Source organism: Coturnix japonica, chromosome 16 (genome assembly GCF_054131305.1).
Source record: "Coturnix japonica strain WE chromosome 16, WE-NBRP24, whole genome shotgun sequence".
NCBI lineage: Eukaryota > Metazoa > Chordata > Aves > Galliformes > Phasianidae > Coturnix > Coturnix japonica.
The window spans coordinates 1,858,203-1,873,048 of NC_140678.1; the positions used below are offsets into that span (position 1 = coordinate 1,858,203).

Genomic DNA, 14,846 nt, shown 5'->3' on the forward strand with positions numbered 1-14,846 from the left:
TGGATTCAACCATACGCTGCTTCTCTATAATATGTGTTAATCCCCACTGATGTTCACGATCCTTATGGGCTCAGCTGTGCCTCAGTTTCCCTATGGATCAATGGGGTGAGGGGTTCACTGCCTGCCATATCCTTCACCCTCCTATGATGATGGTGGGTATCTCACATTGCCTCACCCTCCTATGATGATGGTGGGTATCTCACATTGCCTCACCCTCCTACGATGATGGTGGGTATCTTATATTGCAGCTGGGGGTTATGGCTTTGGATGGGCATGGCCAGATCCCAGCAGAACCCACCCTATAGATCCCTATGGTTCATGGCACAGCCAGCCCCCACCTCTCCCTCGTGCCCGGTGAGCTTATGACCACGCTGCGTGCCACGGGTACAAGGCTACAACATCAGGCTTATCTCCTGTACAACGCACTATGTCCAGGAGGGACCTGTAGGATGGAGGGCACCTCCTTCACGCCTCATTTTATGGCCCAACAGCGGAGACGGGAACTCCTTGCACCGAGCAAAGTCCATCCCCTCCTCCCTACCACCACGCTGCCACCACGCTGCGCTCCCGGAGGTCACCACCAGGGGGCGCTGCAGCCATCACCCCCCTATTGATTCCGCCCCTTTGGCTTGATGCTCCGCCCCGCTCGGCCCGCAGGCGCGGCCCGGCCATGCCGGCCAAGAGGAAGCCGGTGTTACCGGCCCTCACCATCACCCCCAGCCCCATTGAGGGACCAGGGCCTGGAGGATCCGCAGAGTGAGTGAGTGGTGGTGGGGGACCCGTCCGGACCCTGCCGTGTTGGGAGAGTTAAGGGTTGGGGGTGTGTTGGGCCTGGGGGTTGAACGGGGAATGGGGTTGGGATGGGGTTGGGATGGGGTCTGCTTGGATGGGGGCTGTATGGGAAATGGGGCTGGGTATAGAGTGATCTCGTCCTCAGTTGGGATGGGATGAAGTGGGGAAGGGCAGAGGGGAGCAGGGCTGGGCAATGGGGGGAGGAGGAGCAGAGCACATGGGGGGGGGAAGGAGAGGGGGGTCTTTGGGGCTGGGGGGGGGAAGGAGAAGGGGGTCGTTGGGCTGGGGGGGGAAAGGAGGGGGGGTCGTGGGGGCTGGGGGGGGGGGGGAAGGAGAAGGGGGTCGTTGGGGCTGTGGGGAGAAAGGAGGGGGAGGGTCGTGGGGGCTGGGGGGGATAGGAGGGGGAGGGTTGTGGGGGCTGGGGGGGGGAAGGAGGAGGGGGGTCGTTGGGCTGGGAGGGGGGAGAGGATGGGGGTCGTTGGGGCTGGGAAGGGAGAAAGGTGAATGGGTTTTTGGAGCTGGGGGGAGGGAAGGAGAAGGGGGTCGTTGGAGCTGGGGAGGGGGAAAGGTGGGGGGGGTCGTTGGGGCTCGGGGGGGAAGGAAGAGGGGGGTCTTTGGGGCTGGGGGGGGAGAGAGGGGGGTCTTGGGGCTGAGGGGGGAAGGAGAAGGGGGTCGTTGGGGCTGGAGGTGGGGAGAGGAGGGGGTCGTTGGGGCTGGGGAGGGAGAAAGGAGAAGGGGTTTTTGGGGCTGGGGGGGGAGAGGAGGGGGGGTCGTTGGGCTGGGAGAAGAAGGGATGGGGGGTGGTCGTTGGGGCTGCAGGGAGCCCTTCCTGACCCACTGCCCTGGGTGGGGGTTGGGGCAGCAAATGTTAGAGGATGGTTGGAGTGTGTGTGTGTGGAGCAGGTGTTGGGGAACACAGGATCCCCTTTGTGTTCGGCTGTGGGTAGAGCAGGGGGTTGGTGGGTATGTGCAGAGCTGTTGTGATTCATTGAGAAGGCCAAGCATGGCTTTCCATGTTAGGAGAGGTTGGCCCTTAACTATAACAGGGGTTTGGGCTGAGTTCGTGTGGGATGGGGCTTCTGTTCCCTTATGAGCCGTGTTTTGCCCCTGTCAACAGAGGACAGGCTTTCTCAGGACCCCCACAGACTGATGCCCCCATCATCTCCTGCAGGGCTAACCTGGTGGACCTACAGAAGAAGCTGGAGGAGCTGGAGTTGGATGAGCAGCAGAAGAAGCGTTTGGAAGCTTTCCTCACTCAGAAAGCTAAAGTGGGAGAGCTGAAGGATGATGACTTTGAGAGGATCTCCGAGCTGGGGGCTGGCAATGGTGGTGTGGTCACCAAAGTGCAACATAAACCCTCGGGGCTCATTATGGCACGGAAGGTAAGGGGGCAGGAGATGCATTGATAGGGAGCAGGGTCCAACCAGGCTGTCTGTACTGCTCCACCTGCATGTAAAGCACCTGAGTTGGCACTAATGTACAGAGCCTTAATTTCTATAAGCTTTCTGGCTCCTCTGCCTGGCTGTGGGCCATCTCCTGGGAGGGGAAGTCTGCATCACAGCAGGTCACAGGGTTTTGCAATGCCTGCTGTGAGAACATGAGTTCGTTCTTTTACCAGGAAATGGGGTTTCTGAGGGTGATGGCTAATGAGGGCTCAGTGTGGCAGCAGGTAGAGAGATGCATGGCTGACCCTGCACACACCTGAGTTTAGCATGCACACATCCCTTGCTTAATAATTCCAGGCAGCCTTGTGAACCTGGCCTGACAGCTGTTTCTCTCTGAGGTCGGCTTATGGGAGATGTCTTTTACTGCAGTGTCTTGTAATAGAGAAACAGGAGATGCTTTGTCTGCCTATTAGAAAAGGCAGTGCTCAGTGAAGGCAATACAATTGCTTATATATAGGACAGCTTCCTTGGAAGACCTGCTGTGGGGATGACTTAGTGGGTATCGTGAACTAGTAGGTTTTCCAGGTGGCTTTGCTTGGAGTGGGGCTCTGTGAGTCCTCCGCTGGGGCATTATTTTGTAATTAGATGGTTTTGAGATCATTGGGAGTGCTGTGTTGAGAACCTTGCCTGGGTATCCTAGGGCTTATACTTACAGCAGCTGCTTTCTAACCTGCCATGTTTCCTAGGCTTCATGGCTTCCCTTCCACAGCTGTTAGCTGCCTCTGTGTGGAGCCCAAGGAATAAAGCATTTACCCTTTCACGTGCACAAACATGTGAATGTGTTGGTTGTTTTTTTTCTTCACTTCATGTAGTTTCCTTGATATAAGAGCAGCTGTTCTCACAACACCTACAAAGCTTGTGAAAATGTCCACGTTGCTGAGTCAGATCTGCAGCCAGCTTCTGACTTTTCCTTTCTATTCCATGCCCTGGGTGATCTCAATGTATTACACAGGCTTGTAGGTGCTGCACTTGCTAACAGGCTGCACAGCTTGACCCTATATCCTCAGTTTTGAAAGCATTTCCCTTTCTTTCCAATGCTCACACTTGCTTGTTCACGTGCTTCCTGTAAGGTTGGTTTTTGTTTCCTTTAGGCATTACACCCTTTTCTTTAATCATTTTTCTTGTCAGCTGATTCATCTAGAAATCAAACCGGCCATCAGGAATCAGATTATCCGAGAGCTGCAGGTGCTGCATGAGTGTAATTCCCCGTACATTGTGGGTTTCTATGGAGCCTTCTACAGCGATGGAGAGATTTCCATCTGCATGGAGCACATGGTAAGTCCACCTCCCCCCACATACACCCCTTCTCCAAATGGCTGCTCCCAGTATTGTTCCCAACTGGATCTTTATGCCATCCAGGTGAAGTAGCTCAGTGTGCTGGCACTCATTGCAGTGGCTCCTTGCTCTGAGTGCTCAGTGTTCAACAAGGCTGCTGAGCTCAGGTTAGAATCTCCATGCTCCTACTTAGGGCATCTAAATGTCAGGCATCAAGTCTTCTTAGGAAGCAGAAGTTTAGGGGGTGGCCAGCCAGTAATGTTGTAAACCCATCACTCTGCAGAGCTCACTGTCAAGTGCAATGCATCTTTTCTTGTCCCTGTCACAAGTGTTGTCATTCCTCCACAATGATGCTGGCAGCCTCATCTTTGTGATTATTGCCGAGGGAAAAGAAGCTTAAAAGCTAACAGCAAGAAACGGAGCTGATAGGATTCAAGTAGTTCTCAATGAGAAGCTTGAGCTCTGATCACCAGAGATCTTTTTCTGCTGTAGGAGTGTGCTTGATATTGATGTAGTCCACTGAGTTGGGATGCTGTGTTACCTCTCTTATACCACCAATCCAATATGGATGTGTTTGTATGGCTGAATGCTTTGCTGCTTGTTGGCGTGCTGATAACTCAGTGGTTTTCTTACTTTCAGGATGGTGGTTCCCTGGATCAAGTGTTGAAAGAAGCCAAAAGAATCCCTGAGGAAATACTGGGGAAAGTCAGTATAGCGGTGAGTCGCTGTGGGTGACAAAATACTTGTACAACCATAGGAAGCTTGCTTCATTCCTCCATATGTGCTTTCCCATCCTGAAGTTGGGCAGGAGATGGTGCTCTGTGAGATGGGAAGCAGATTCCTAAGCACTCTCCATAGCTCCCATCCTTTGGTGTTGCACTGTTTGGTGCTAGTCAGAAACTTCCTCGTGCAATAAACCCAAGACTTGTGATTGTCACGTTAGGGGTTGGTTTTTGCTCTCTGAATCTAAACAGTGGCCATTGCTCGCTCCCATCCACGGTGATCAGTTGCAAAACTTGAAGTGCTTAGTCACCACAGGGAGGCTTTCCTCACAGAGCTGTGGTGTGGCAGCACTGAAGTTTATGCAATGTGTCTTACTGAAGGCAAAGCTCTTTGCTTCTGAGTTCTTACCCTTCCTTTGGCTCTCTTCTAGGTCCTGAGAGGTTTGGCCTATCTGAGAGAGAAGCACCAAATCATGCACAGAGGTGAGAGGAGGAACCTAACAATAGCTGCCTATGCTGGAGGAGCCCTGTGCTTTACCCAGAGCCATGTTCACACTCTTCTCTCTCACTGTTGCCAGATGTGAAGCCTTCCAACATCCTGGTTAACTCTCGAGGAGAGATTAAGCTGTGTGATTTTGGGGTCAGTGGTCAGCTCATTGACTCCATGGCAAACTCTTTTGTGGGAACTCGGTCCTACATGTCTGTAAGTTCAACTTTTTAAGTGGGTTATTACAGTTTGGGTTCAGCTTGGCTGCTCCTATGGGTGCTTCCATTCTCTTTCAGCAAGTGTTTGTGGGTTCCAAAATGTCTTTCTATATGCAAAGCTTGTCCTGTGCTGACACCCTCCCTCCTTCATCTATGCTTCAACCACATGCAGTTGCTGGCTCTGGTCCTCTGTCTGGATAGGAAAGAAGATGCATGTCTGCTGCCCACACCATGTGCTGCAGCTGTAAGCAAGCAGGAGCTTTGTTAGCAAAGCTGCTGGTGCTTCTGTACTGAGGACTGAGCTCCTCTTGTATTTTGGGAATGGTTCTTTAATATATTTTATATAGTTAGATGGTGTATTTAAGGGTGATGTCCCCTATGCTCTAAACCATTGGGCCTGCAAAGCTCACACATAGTAACCAGTATAGATGGCTTGCATTGATTTTTATTAGCTTTTAGCCTTTTTATCACAGTGGGATTTTCTGCTCCTCTGATTACTCTCAGATATTAACAGGAATAAACAGGAAAAAGAAAACTGCTTAATCTTTCCTGCAACAAAATTGAGATCTCAGCTCGCTCAGAAATCCAGAGTATAATCAACTGCAAAGGCTGCTCAGCTCTATCTATCTGTTGGTTAGTTGTGTGCAAGTGCTTTGTGTTTGATGTGACTTGGAAGCTCCCACACCCCCTAGAAGTGCTTCCTTTGCAGGTATCAGGAGTGCTAGCTGCTTGGAGGACACCTGCTCATAGAGAGGATGCTTTAGGTTTCTTACCACTGTGTTGTCTTGTTCTCTTTCCTTCCAGCCTGAACGGTTGCAGGGCACTCATTACTCAGTCCAGTCTGACATCTGGAGTATGGGTCTGTCATTGGTGGAGCTTTCAATTGGAAGGTACCCAATACCCCCACCAGACTCCAAGGAACTGGAAGCAATATTTGGCCGTCCTGTGGTGGATGGGGCAGAGGGAGAGTCTCACAGCGTCTCACCAAGGGCCAGGCCTCCAGGACGCCCCATTAGTGGTAAGGGGCTGTTGTATGTATTGGATGCAACATGCAGGTGTAGGGGCATGGGGATGGGTTCTGTTGGTGTGGCTGGGTTAGCAAGAGCTGTTGTGGATGAGGTTGTGGGGAGGGAGGGTTCTCAACTCACTCTTTCCTGCAGGCAGAGCTATGTCTGTGCTATAGGAGAATCCAGCTCTGCTATGGAGGTTTCTAATCCTGAAAGCCTGTGGGGTTGTGGTCTTATATGGGGAGCTTAGGAAGTGATTTGGGGGATATTTTTAACCATGGGTTCATTCCCAACTTGGTGCCCTCTGCTTCTCCCACCAGAAGTCCCACAATGTGGGTTTTCTTTGCTTGAAATGAAGCCCTTTGGTGTCTCTTCTCACCAGTATTTCTTTCATCTTAACCACACAGGCCATGGAATGGACAGCCGACCTGCAATGGCCATCTTTGAACTGCTGGACTATATAGTTAATGAGGTGAGCATTGCACTACTGTAGGTTCTGCTCCCCTGGGTTGGTGTTGTGTCCACACTGCCAGGTCAAGAATAGGCTCAAAAACCTTTGCTTGACAGGGGCTTATCAATAGGGCCCCTCCAAACTGCACCAAAATCCTGTTGGCCACTGATTGAATGGGAAAGGAGCAGCTTGGAGGGACGTGGCTTTGGACAAACCTTAACTGAAAGCTGTGCTTTGAGACATGTATGTTTTGACCCATTAACACTTTCTCCTCTCCCTGCAGCCACCTCCCAAGTTGCCAAATGGAGTTTTCACACAAGATTTCCAGGAGTTTGTAAATAAATGGTAAGGATTTTCTGTTTGTGACTGAAACACAGTCTGTGTTTCTGTTTGTGACTGAAACTGGCTTGGCTGCAGCAAGGTCCTGCACTATGCTGGGAACTTCTGCCTTGGGAAGGGCTGGAATAAAAGTGGTTTATTTGTAGTTAACCCCTTTAGCTCGCCCCACAATCTTCCAGGCACCCTGCAAACACCACTGACTTCAAGACCCTCTGAGCCTGGGGATGCTGCTGCCATCTCCATTAAAAGAGACTGGCTGTTAGAAAACCATTCATCTCTTCAAATGGTTACACAGTTTGTCTGTGCAATCCAGAAGTGGTGGATCTTGCAGCTCTGTCTGGAATCCAGGGTGCTGGAGCTGCAGACAATGCTATCTAAGCATCGTCCATACTGCTGGTGTGGGGAAGGCAGGCAGGAGGCAGCGTGGCTTTAGTGAAGCTGGAGTCCTCTCCAGACAGATAAGCAGTTTCTTACAAGAAGTGTCTCAGTGCTGCTTTTGCTCTCTTGTTCTTCTCATTTCAGCTTAATTAAGAATCCAGCGGAACGGGCAGATTTGAAGATGCTGATGGTAAATGGGAAGAACAATCTTCTTTGTACACTGGGTGGCACCAGATCTGCAAGCTGCTGCTTCATCCCATCCCTTCCAGCTCTAAAGGCTGGAAACTCCCCTGGCTGTGCCTGAGAACCAAATCCAGCCTGGGAGATGGAGTTGACTCACTTACCTTTGTCTCAAAGGCAGTGATGTCATCTAACCCCTGAGAGCCTGCTGTCCCTCCCCAGCAGAGCCCAGGATGGGAAACCTGATGGCTCCAGCACCTCTCCATGTCTGCGAAGGTGCCTGGGACAAACCTTTGCCTCTTGAGCAGTGTAGAAGAGCTCAGCTTATCCCCATGAACCTTTTCTTCCTCAGCCTGCCCCCTGCTGCCCCTTGCAAAAGCAGCAGCCCACATCCTTATGTCCCTGCTCCTTATCCTTGTTTTGTGGTCACCCTGCTCTGCCCCTCTCCTTGGTTGGAGGGGGGATTAGGGTTTGCTGGGACTGGGCTGAGCTCAGGATCTGTAGTTCTGAACCTATACCAGCCTGGTTCTGTCTACACCATAGCACTTAGGGGTTGCTCTGGGGATGCAGCACGTAGGCTTTGCACTTCAGCTCTCCTGCATGCCCTGAGTTTCATGGCCAGGCAAGAGATGCACTGACTTTAAAACCCAGCCATAGGGCTGTAAGTAGCAAATATTTAGGTACTACTCTCCAGATCTACTGTCTGGGCCTGAAAGCAGCCCAAGCTGTGGCCTTGGATCCATTGGCTTTGCTGGGGTCCAGCCAACAGTGTAAGGCCACCCCCCCAAAAAAGCTCTGAGAAAGGGGCCAGGGATTGTGGTGTTCTGCTGGAGGTGGAAATCATTGCTGTGGGGAGCACATAGTTGCATGCTAACAGTGTGCCTTCCTAACCTTGCTTTGCTTCCCTTGCAGAATCACACCTTCATCAAACGCTCTGAAGTGGAGGAGGTGGATTTCGCCGGCTGGCTCTGCAAAACACTGAGGTTAAACCAGCCCAGCACACCCACCCGTGCTGCCGTGTGATGGCCAAGCCTGGTGTCAGTACATCTGCCTCTGCCACTGTTTCCTGCCCTTCAGTACACAACAGAACTGCCCTTCTTCCTTCTCCCCAGCCCCTTCTCGCATCCCACCAGCAAAGCACCATCACTTGGAAATGTTAATCAGCTGCCCCCCTCCCCCTCCACCTCCTTTCCCTCATCCCCATGCAAACATGGGCTTGGTTTCTGTTGGTCTGGGGGGTGTCCTGGGCCTCTGCTCCAGCTTTGGAGCTCTTTGACACTTGGGAAATGTGCTGCTTATGTTATATTTTTTTTTCTCTCTTTTTTTTTTTTTTTTTTGGTTTTCTTTTTGGAAACATGTTCACTTGGGTTTAAAAGAAAATAAGACGTGTGCACTGGTGTATGTGTGTGTGTGTGAGCTGGTGGTAGGGGATGGGCAGGGGGCTGTGGGGAGGGGGCTTTGTCTGCTCCTGGGCTTAGAGCATGGAGAGGGGAGACACCTCACAGTATCTCCAGCCATGGCAGGTGCTGTGCCATAAGGCTGTGGCATTGCTTAGGGCTGAGCTGGGTGCTGGACTCTCTGTGGGTAAGAGGGAGGAGGCACTTGTGGTTTGACTTCTGTTGTTAATTGGGTTGTTTTACAGCCTGTTCTGGTGCACTGATGAATTGTCTCGAGCTTCTGAGTGCAGGCTGAGCTGCTGGCTCAGAAAGGAAAGGTGGGCTCTGCTGTCCCTCCTGCTTCACATCACCCTGCTCAGCCCCTTGCAGTGCAGGCAGCAGGTTTGGTGCCTCGGGCAGGATCCATCCCTGGGTTTGCTGTGCCTCAGGCAGAGCAATCCTGAAGACCCCACTGGACTGTAGGCTTTCCCCCCTCCAGCTGCCCCCCACCTTCCCAAGCCAAGGCCTGGGGTCTGGCACTATGTGGGTTTGGTGGCAGCTGGGACCATGGAGGGGCTGAGTCTTGCTGGGGGGTTCAGCCTTCTCATGCTCTGTCCTAAAGCTTTAGGGTTTTTAAAGGCTCCCTTGTGCCCTCTATGCTCTTTACCCCACACCTGAGTTGCTGCGTGTCCTCCTGCCTCAGGAAGGATGAGGGCTCTGTTGATGTCAGGGATGAACCATCACCATACGTTCACCCCCATCCCCTCAGGGCTGATTATGCCTTAAAGCCTCATCTCCTAACGGGTCAGGCCTGGTATTATCACCCTTCAGAAGGAAATATGTTGCCTTCTTAACCCAAATCACAGCCCCATCCCCATTGCCTGGCTGGGGTAGGGGGGCTGGCAGCAAAATGCACTGGGCAGTTACTGTTGTTTTTTTGCCTCTTAGGTTCCAGGTGGGGAGGTGGGCAATTCATAAAGTGTCAGGGTTTATTTGTGGCTTTTTGAGCATTTTGTTTTATTTTCTAACTAAATATTTTCATCATGGAAAAAAAATAATAATAATAAAAGGCACTTTACATTTACAGGCCTATTCTCTTCTGATTTCTCCTGCTCAGCTTTAACTCTTGTGTGCCCAGACTCTGGCAGCTCCTCATGGAACAGATCCCCCCCAATTATCCTGGCACTGGGCTGCCCTGTCCCAGCAGGATGGATGTGAGCAATAAGGAAGGCACTGTGCCATAAATCCTCCTCTAGGGTTGCTGGATGCTGAGTGTATTCATTATAGAGTGAGGCTGAGCTTAGCTGGGTGCCCTGGGCTCATCCAACCTTGGAGTTATACCCCTGCAGAGACCCCATCAGTGTGGGGTTTGGGGGACCCCCATTGCCTGGCATGGTGCCTGGCACCTCTTGCAGGTGGTATTGGATTATTCCCATCTTCAGGAGAGATCTGGGGGCTCTGAGGGCTGCCTTTAGGGCATCCTAGTGTAGTCCCTGCCTATCTCAGCATTCTTTGGGTGCTGTAGAGGCTCCCCAGTGTGCCCTTAGGGTACCCCAGAGCCAGTGGGATGCCTCATGTGCTCTGCAGTGGATTCTATCAAACACTCAGAGCAACTTGGTGTGAATTAAGATGCAGGTGATCTCATGGCCTTGTATTGCCCGTTTTCCCCCTAGGCAACCATGGCTGGACTCTTCACTCTGTGCTGCTTCTCAGGATGATGTTGTGTCATATGCATTGGTGAGCAACCCCCTTGCTGTCCCCCTCTACCACCCCAATCTGACACACTCTACCCCATAAGCATAAGTACATTAGCAATAAGAAGAGGGCAAAGAGGCAGTGTGACCCCAAACCCGTCCCCAAAGCCATGCCCCATCCCCATATACTGCCACAATGAGTATTTCTTGTGGTTCCCAATGCTTTTCCCTGTTGATTTCCCAATCTCTTCCCCTCCCCTATCACTGTTTCCATACCCACCGAGCCAGCAGGTGCCGCTATGTGGCTCCGCTATGCTGTAGAGCATCCACTGAGCTCTGGCTAAGCAGGACCTCGTACAGCAGTGAGATGATGCTATGATACTGGCCTAGGAAATGGGTTCAGCTCCCCAGCATCAGGGCGGCTCCTGCTTCATTTCTCCCCCCTAGCTTAGCCTTCCCCCATCAGCTCCTGAAAGGGAGCCTGAGGCTCAGCAGAGATGCAGCAATGCAAGGATGCACTGATGTGTCCCCCCCCCTACACCTCTCTATTCCAGCATTGCCCCTCATAGCCAGGGGTCAGCAGGGAAACAGCACCTGGATGCCAACAGTGAGCCAAGGAACGTGATGTTGATGCTGAAGTGTCCTTAAATAGAACCATCTGCTCCACTCTTTGTCACAACAGTAGGAGTTATGGATGAGGTGTCATCCTGTCACCCTCTTAGATCCCCCCCAGGGTAACATGGGGTATCTGAGCTTCTTTGTAGGTAACCCCAGAAGCAGCAGTGAGCCAATCAGTGTACCCTATAATCATACCTGTGTGAGCCCCCCAACCTCAATGGGCATCTTCTGCCCCAGCCCCAAGGAAGAAGCTGTTCCCTAAATAAAGGCAGGCTCAGAGAAGGACCCCCATGGCTTTGAGGCACCCACAGGAGCAGCTCTGATCCCATCTCCCGACGCCTCTGCTGGGAGCAAGCAGCGGGCAGGCAGCCAGCAATGGTGGGAGGAGAACAGATTGTCCATAAAACAGGCACTGTGCAAAGCGGGATCCCCCACAAACCTCACCTTGGAGATGGGGCCGATTCAGAGGAGCTGGGTGTCCCCATAATCACATCAGGTTGGGTGTGTTCTCATCCCTTAACCCAGCTCAGCCCTCCTGGGGTGTCACAGCAGTATGAACAGCCTTTCTCTATGCACAACTGGCAAAAGGCTGGCAGCACTCCGTGGGAGGGCAGGCGGGATGCGAGCAGCTTCTTCCTGCCCCTGAAGACTGAGCCTCCGTCTGCTCAGGAACGGAGCGAGCAGAGCTTGAGCTGGGCTGTGAAAGGGAGTGGTGGTGAGCAGAGCCAGGAAATCCAGCACGCCAGGCTGACACTTCATCTCTAACTCCTACTGTTGTGACAAAGAGTGGAGCAGATGGTTCTGTTTAAGGACACTTCGCCGGCATCAACGTCACGTTTCTTGGCTCAGCATCAGCATCCAGGTGCTGCCTTTCTAGAGGGCTGACCCCTGGATATAGGGGGATAGAAGGGGGTGTGGGGAGTCCTGGGTTAGGGGGGAACATCGCAGCACATCCTTGTATTGCTGCATCTCTGCTGAGCCTCAGGTTCCCCTTTGGGAGCTGGGTGGGGAAGGCTCAGCTGGGGTGAGAAGTGAAGCAGGAGCAGCCCTGCTGCTGGGGAGCTGAGCCCATTTACCAGGCCAACATCATTTTGCTGCTGTATGAGCTCCTGCAACCATAGCCAGGATGGAAATAGAGAAGGGACAGACCTGGCCAAGCACCATCTTTACCCTGGCACAGGTGAAGTAAATACTCACCCTGCATCACATCACCTGCTGCTCCACGCGGCTCTGCTCCCAGCCCCGCTAATTGCAGCGTTCTCACTTCACGCTGATGGACATGATAAGATTAGTGATTACAGAAATCTCATACGGCAATTGGATTGAATTGGGAGGCTGCGTGAAGGAAATTGGACTGAGCTGCAAATAGGAATTAATTATAACCTGGCAGCAGTGAGATCTGAGGGTTTGAATTGATGTGTTTCTGTATATTGACACGTTGCCCTGCGCTACCTTTGGCTTTGTCCTGGTGCAAGGAGCTTCAGTATGGTGACATGTGGCTGCCTCTGCTCCAACACCAGCTTTGAGCAGCCCCAAGAGCTCAGGGAGAGGTTTAGGGGGCTGTCATTGAGCCTGGCCATGGCACATCTATGGGGTGAGCACTGCCCAGGGCTCCCAGCCCTCCCCTCCTGCCAGCGGGCTCCATTATCTGCATTGCCATGGCAATGGAGCCAGGCTGATGCTCTTTGTAGCGTGTCCAGTGCAATCTCCATGCACTGCCCATGCTGGGGGGGAAGATCCAACCATGATAGTGGATGCAGCCCCACATCCTCATCATGCTTAAATGTGGGTCAGAGGCCTTTCAAGAAACCCAGAACTCAGGGTCTGATCCCCCCCATGCAAGGACTCCCCCCAGCCTGTACCAGAGCTATAACACAACTCACAGCCCATGGGCAAAGCACAGAGCTCAGGCAGCAGCCCCACATGGCTGTATCGATTGGTGCCTGTCTGAACTGATATGAAAACGTTGGCCAGCAGCTGGTGGTGTCGAACGGATCCTCCTGTCTGCTTTGTTTGTGCCATTTGTTTCCCCTCCCACCTGAGCCTGCTTTGATAGGTTGGGCATTTTGCAAACCTGTCAGAGGCAGCATTGAAAACTCCAGCAGGCAGCTGGAAAAGAACTGGCCCAGAGGGGAAAGGCTGGGAGAATAGCTTTACACCACAATACATCCTCAGCCCCTTCTCTCATCCATCCCCATAGCCGCACTCATTCCCAGCACAGATTTGGGGGGGGGGGGTTCACCAGTCTTGCAGCTGTGTGTGACCCAACCAAGCCATCCTTGGGCTTTGGGATGTATTAATTTCCTCTGCCAAATTCCTCCAGAGGAGATGGGAAAGGCTGAGCTACGATCCATCCCATGGCTCCAGATCCGTGTCAGCTTCAAAACATGAGAGCAAAGCTTGTGTGGAAAAGCAAAACAACCTGAGCCTGAGCCCTGGGGCTGCAGTGACAGCAGCACAGCCAGCCCTGGGGAAAGCCTGCAAGCAGCTGCTTCTGTGCTGGCTCTCATCAAACCTGCAAATGCCTCAGGGCTGGAAAAGAGCTTCAAGCCTTCCCTATTGCTAATAGGATCCCCCCAGGGCTTGGCCTCCCCACAGCTTGAGGTCTCCATGGCTTGAGGTGCCCAGAGCCCACAGTCAGCAGCCAATGGGGCCAAAACGTTTGCCTCTGGTTTTTCCCTCTCACCTGATGTGTCTATGAGGAACTGTGAGATTCAATTAACTTCTGTTTTCCTCCCGCTAACAGTGGGAGTCTCTCTCCCTGCTTTAAAACAGACATGCTGCCACGGAAGACAAATGCTTGCAATAAAGATGAGGAGTGTGTAAGCCAGAGGGAGGCCGATACTCACACACAGCTGCAAGGTGGGTTCATTTTGCCCTGCGCCCACCAACACAGCACTGCTCCCATTGCTCACAGCCTGAAGTGATGCTCAGGGATCAAGCTACAGCTGGGGCAGCCCCACAGTGCCCAGAGCCCTGCAGCCCCCGCAACTGGACCAGGCAGCCAAGATGTTGCCAAGCAACAGGAAAGAAGCTCTTTTTTTTTTTTATTATTATTATTATTATTTAACCAAAATCAAGAGCTTTATCATGGGGTGCTGTGAGGCCAACCCCTGCTCCAAATATCTGCAGGGGGTGGTAAACATAGGGACCCCAATTACCCCAGGTAATCAATGGGTCCTGGCTGGACCCCCACCCTGACCATCCCACAGCTCTCATTGCAGCCCAGCCCCAGCTCAGGGTTTAACCCCAGGCTTTGGAAGCTGTATATATCTCTCTTCTAACAGCTCCATTAGTAATTCAGAGCTAAATCTTCCCCCACCAGCCGCCCCTCTGACTGCTTCCCATGCTTTGCATATTGAGCACTTGAGGGATTTTTCAGGCTGACCCCATCCTCCCTATTCCAAACTAACTCAATCAGACTCATTTGACTGCGAACTGCTGTAGCTTTTACACCTCTAGAAGGTGGGGGGGGGATAACAACAACCCTACTTTAATTTCCTGCCAAGTTCTCACCACGCTGCTTTCTGTGCCCTGTGGGGCTGGGAGGAAGGGAGGGCGGATCTGTTTAGTCGTTCCTATTCTTTATTTCGACTAAAAATGACAAATTATTAGGATGGTGGAAATGAGAAAAATGGCATTTAGGCTGCAGGCAAACCTCCCTCTTTGCTTTCAACCGGTGCTTGTTAGAGGTGGGTTGAGAGATGGAAGGCAGGGAAAGAAAGGAAAGCAGAATAAGCTGCTGGCCTAGAACAGCTTATTGGGGTAGGGGGGTGGGATGCTGTCCCCACTGCTTCCCATTACAGGAGGTCAGCAGCACATGGGATAATAGAAAGCAAGGGAGCATCAGGAGCTGGGCACCAC

At 52.2% G+C, this 14,846-nt stretch overlaps 1 protein-coding gene across 4 annotated transcripts; it reads left to right on the plus strand.

Annotated features, from left to right (window-relative positions):
* The first annotated feature begins 631 nt into the window (after window positions 1-631).
* Window positions 632-9,754, plus strand: MAP2K2 (mitogen-activated protein kinase kinase 2). Of its 4 annotated transcripts, none has more exons than XM_015886633.2 (11): window positions 632-760; window positions 1,910-2,174; window positions 3,366-3,512; window positions 4,152-4,229; window positions 4,666-4,717; window positions 4,813-4,937; window positions 5,744-5,957; window positions 6,354-6,418; window positions 6,681-6,742; window positions 7,259-7,304; window positions 8,207-9,754. In XM_015886633.2, exons 1-11 carry the CDS (start codon window positions 633-635, stop codon window positions 8,315-8,317), a joined length of 1,293 nt encoding a protein of 430 aa, XP_015742119.2. In that variant the 5' UTR covers window position 632; the 3' UTR covers window positions 8,318-9,754. The 4 variants fall into 4 exon arrangements, with proteins under 4 accessions (XP_015742119.2, XP_015742120.2, XP_015742121.1 ...); XM_015886634.2 differs by having other exon boundaries at window positions 1,964-2,174; XM_015886635.3 differs by having other exon boundaries at window positions 656-756.
* The last annotated feature ends 5,092 nt before the right edge of the window (window positions 9,755-14,846 follow it).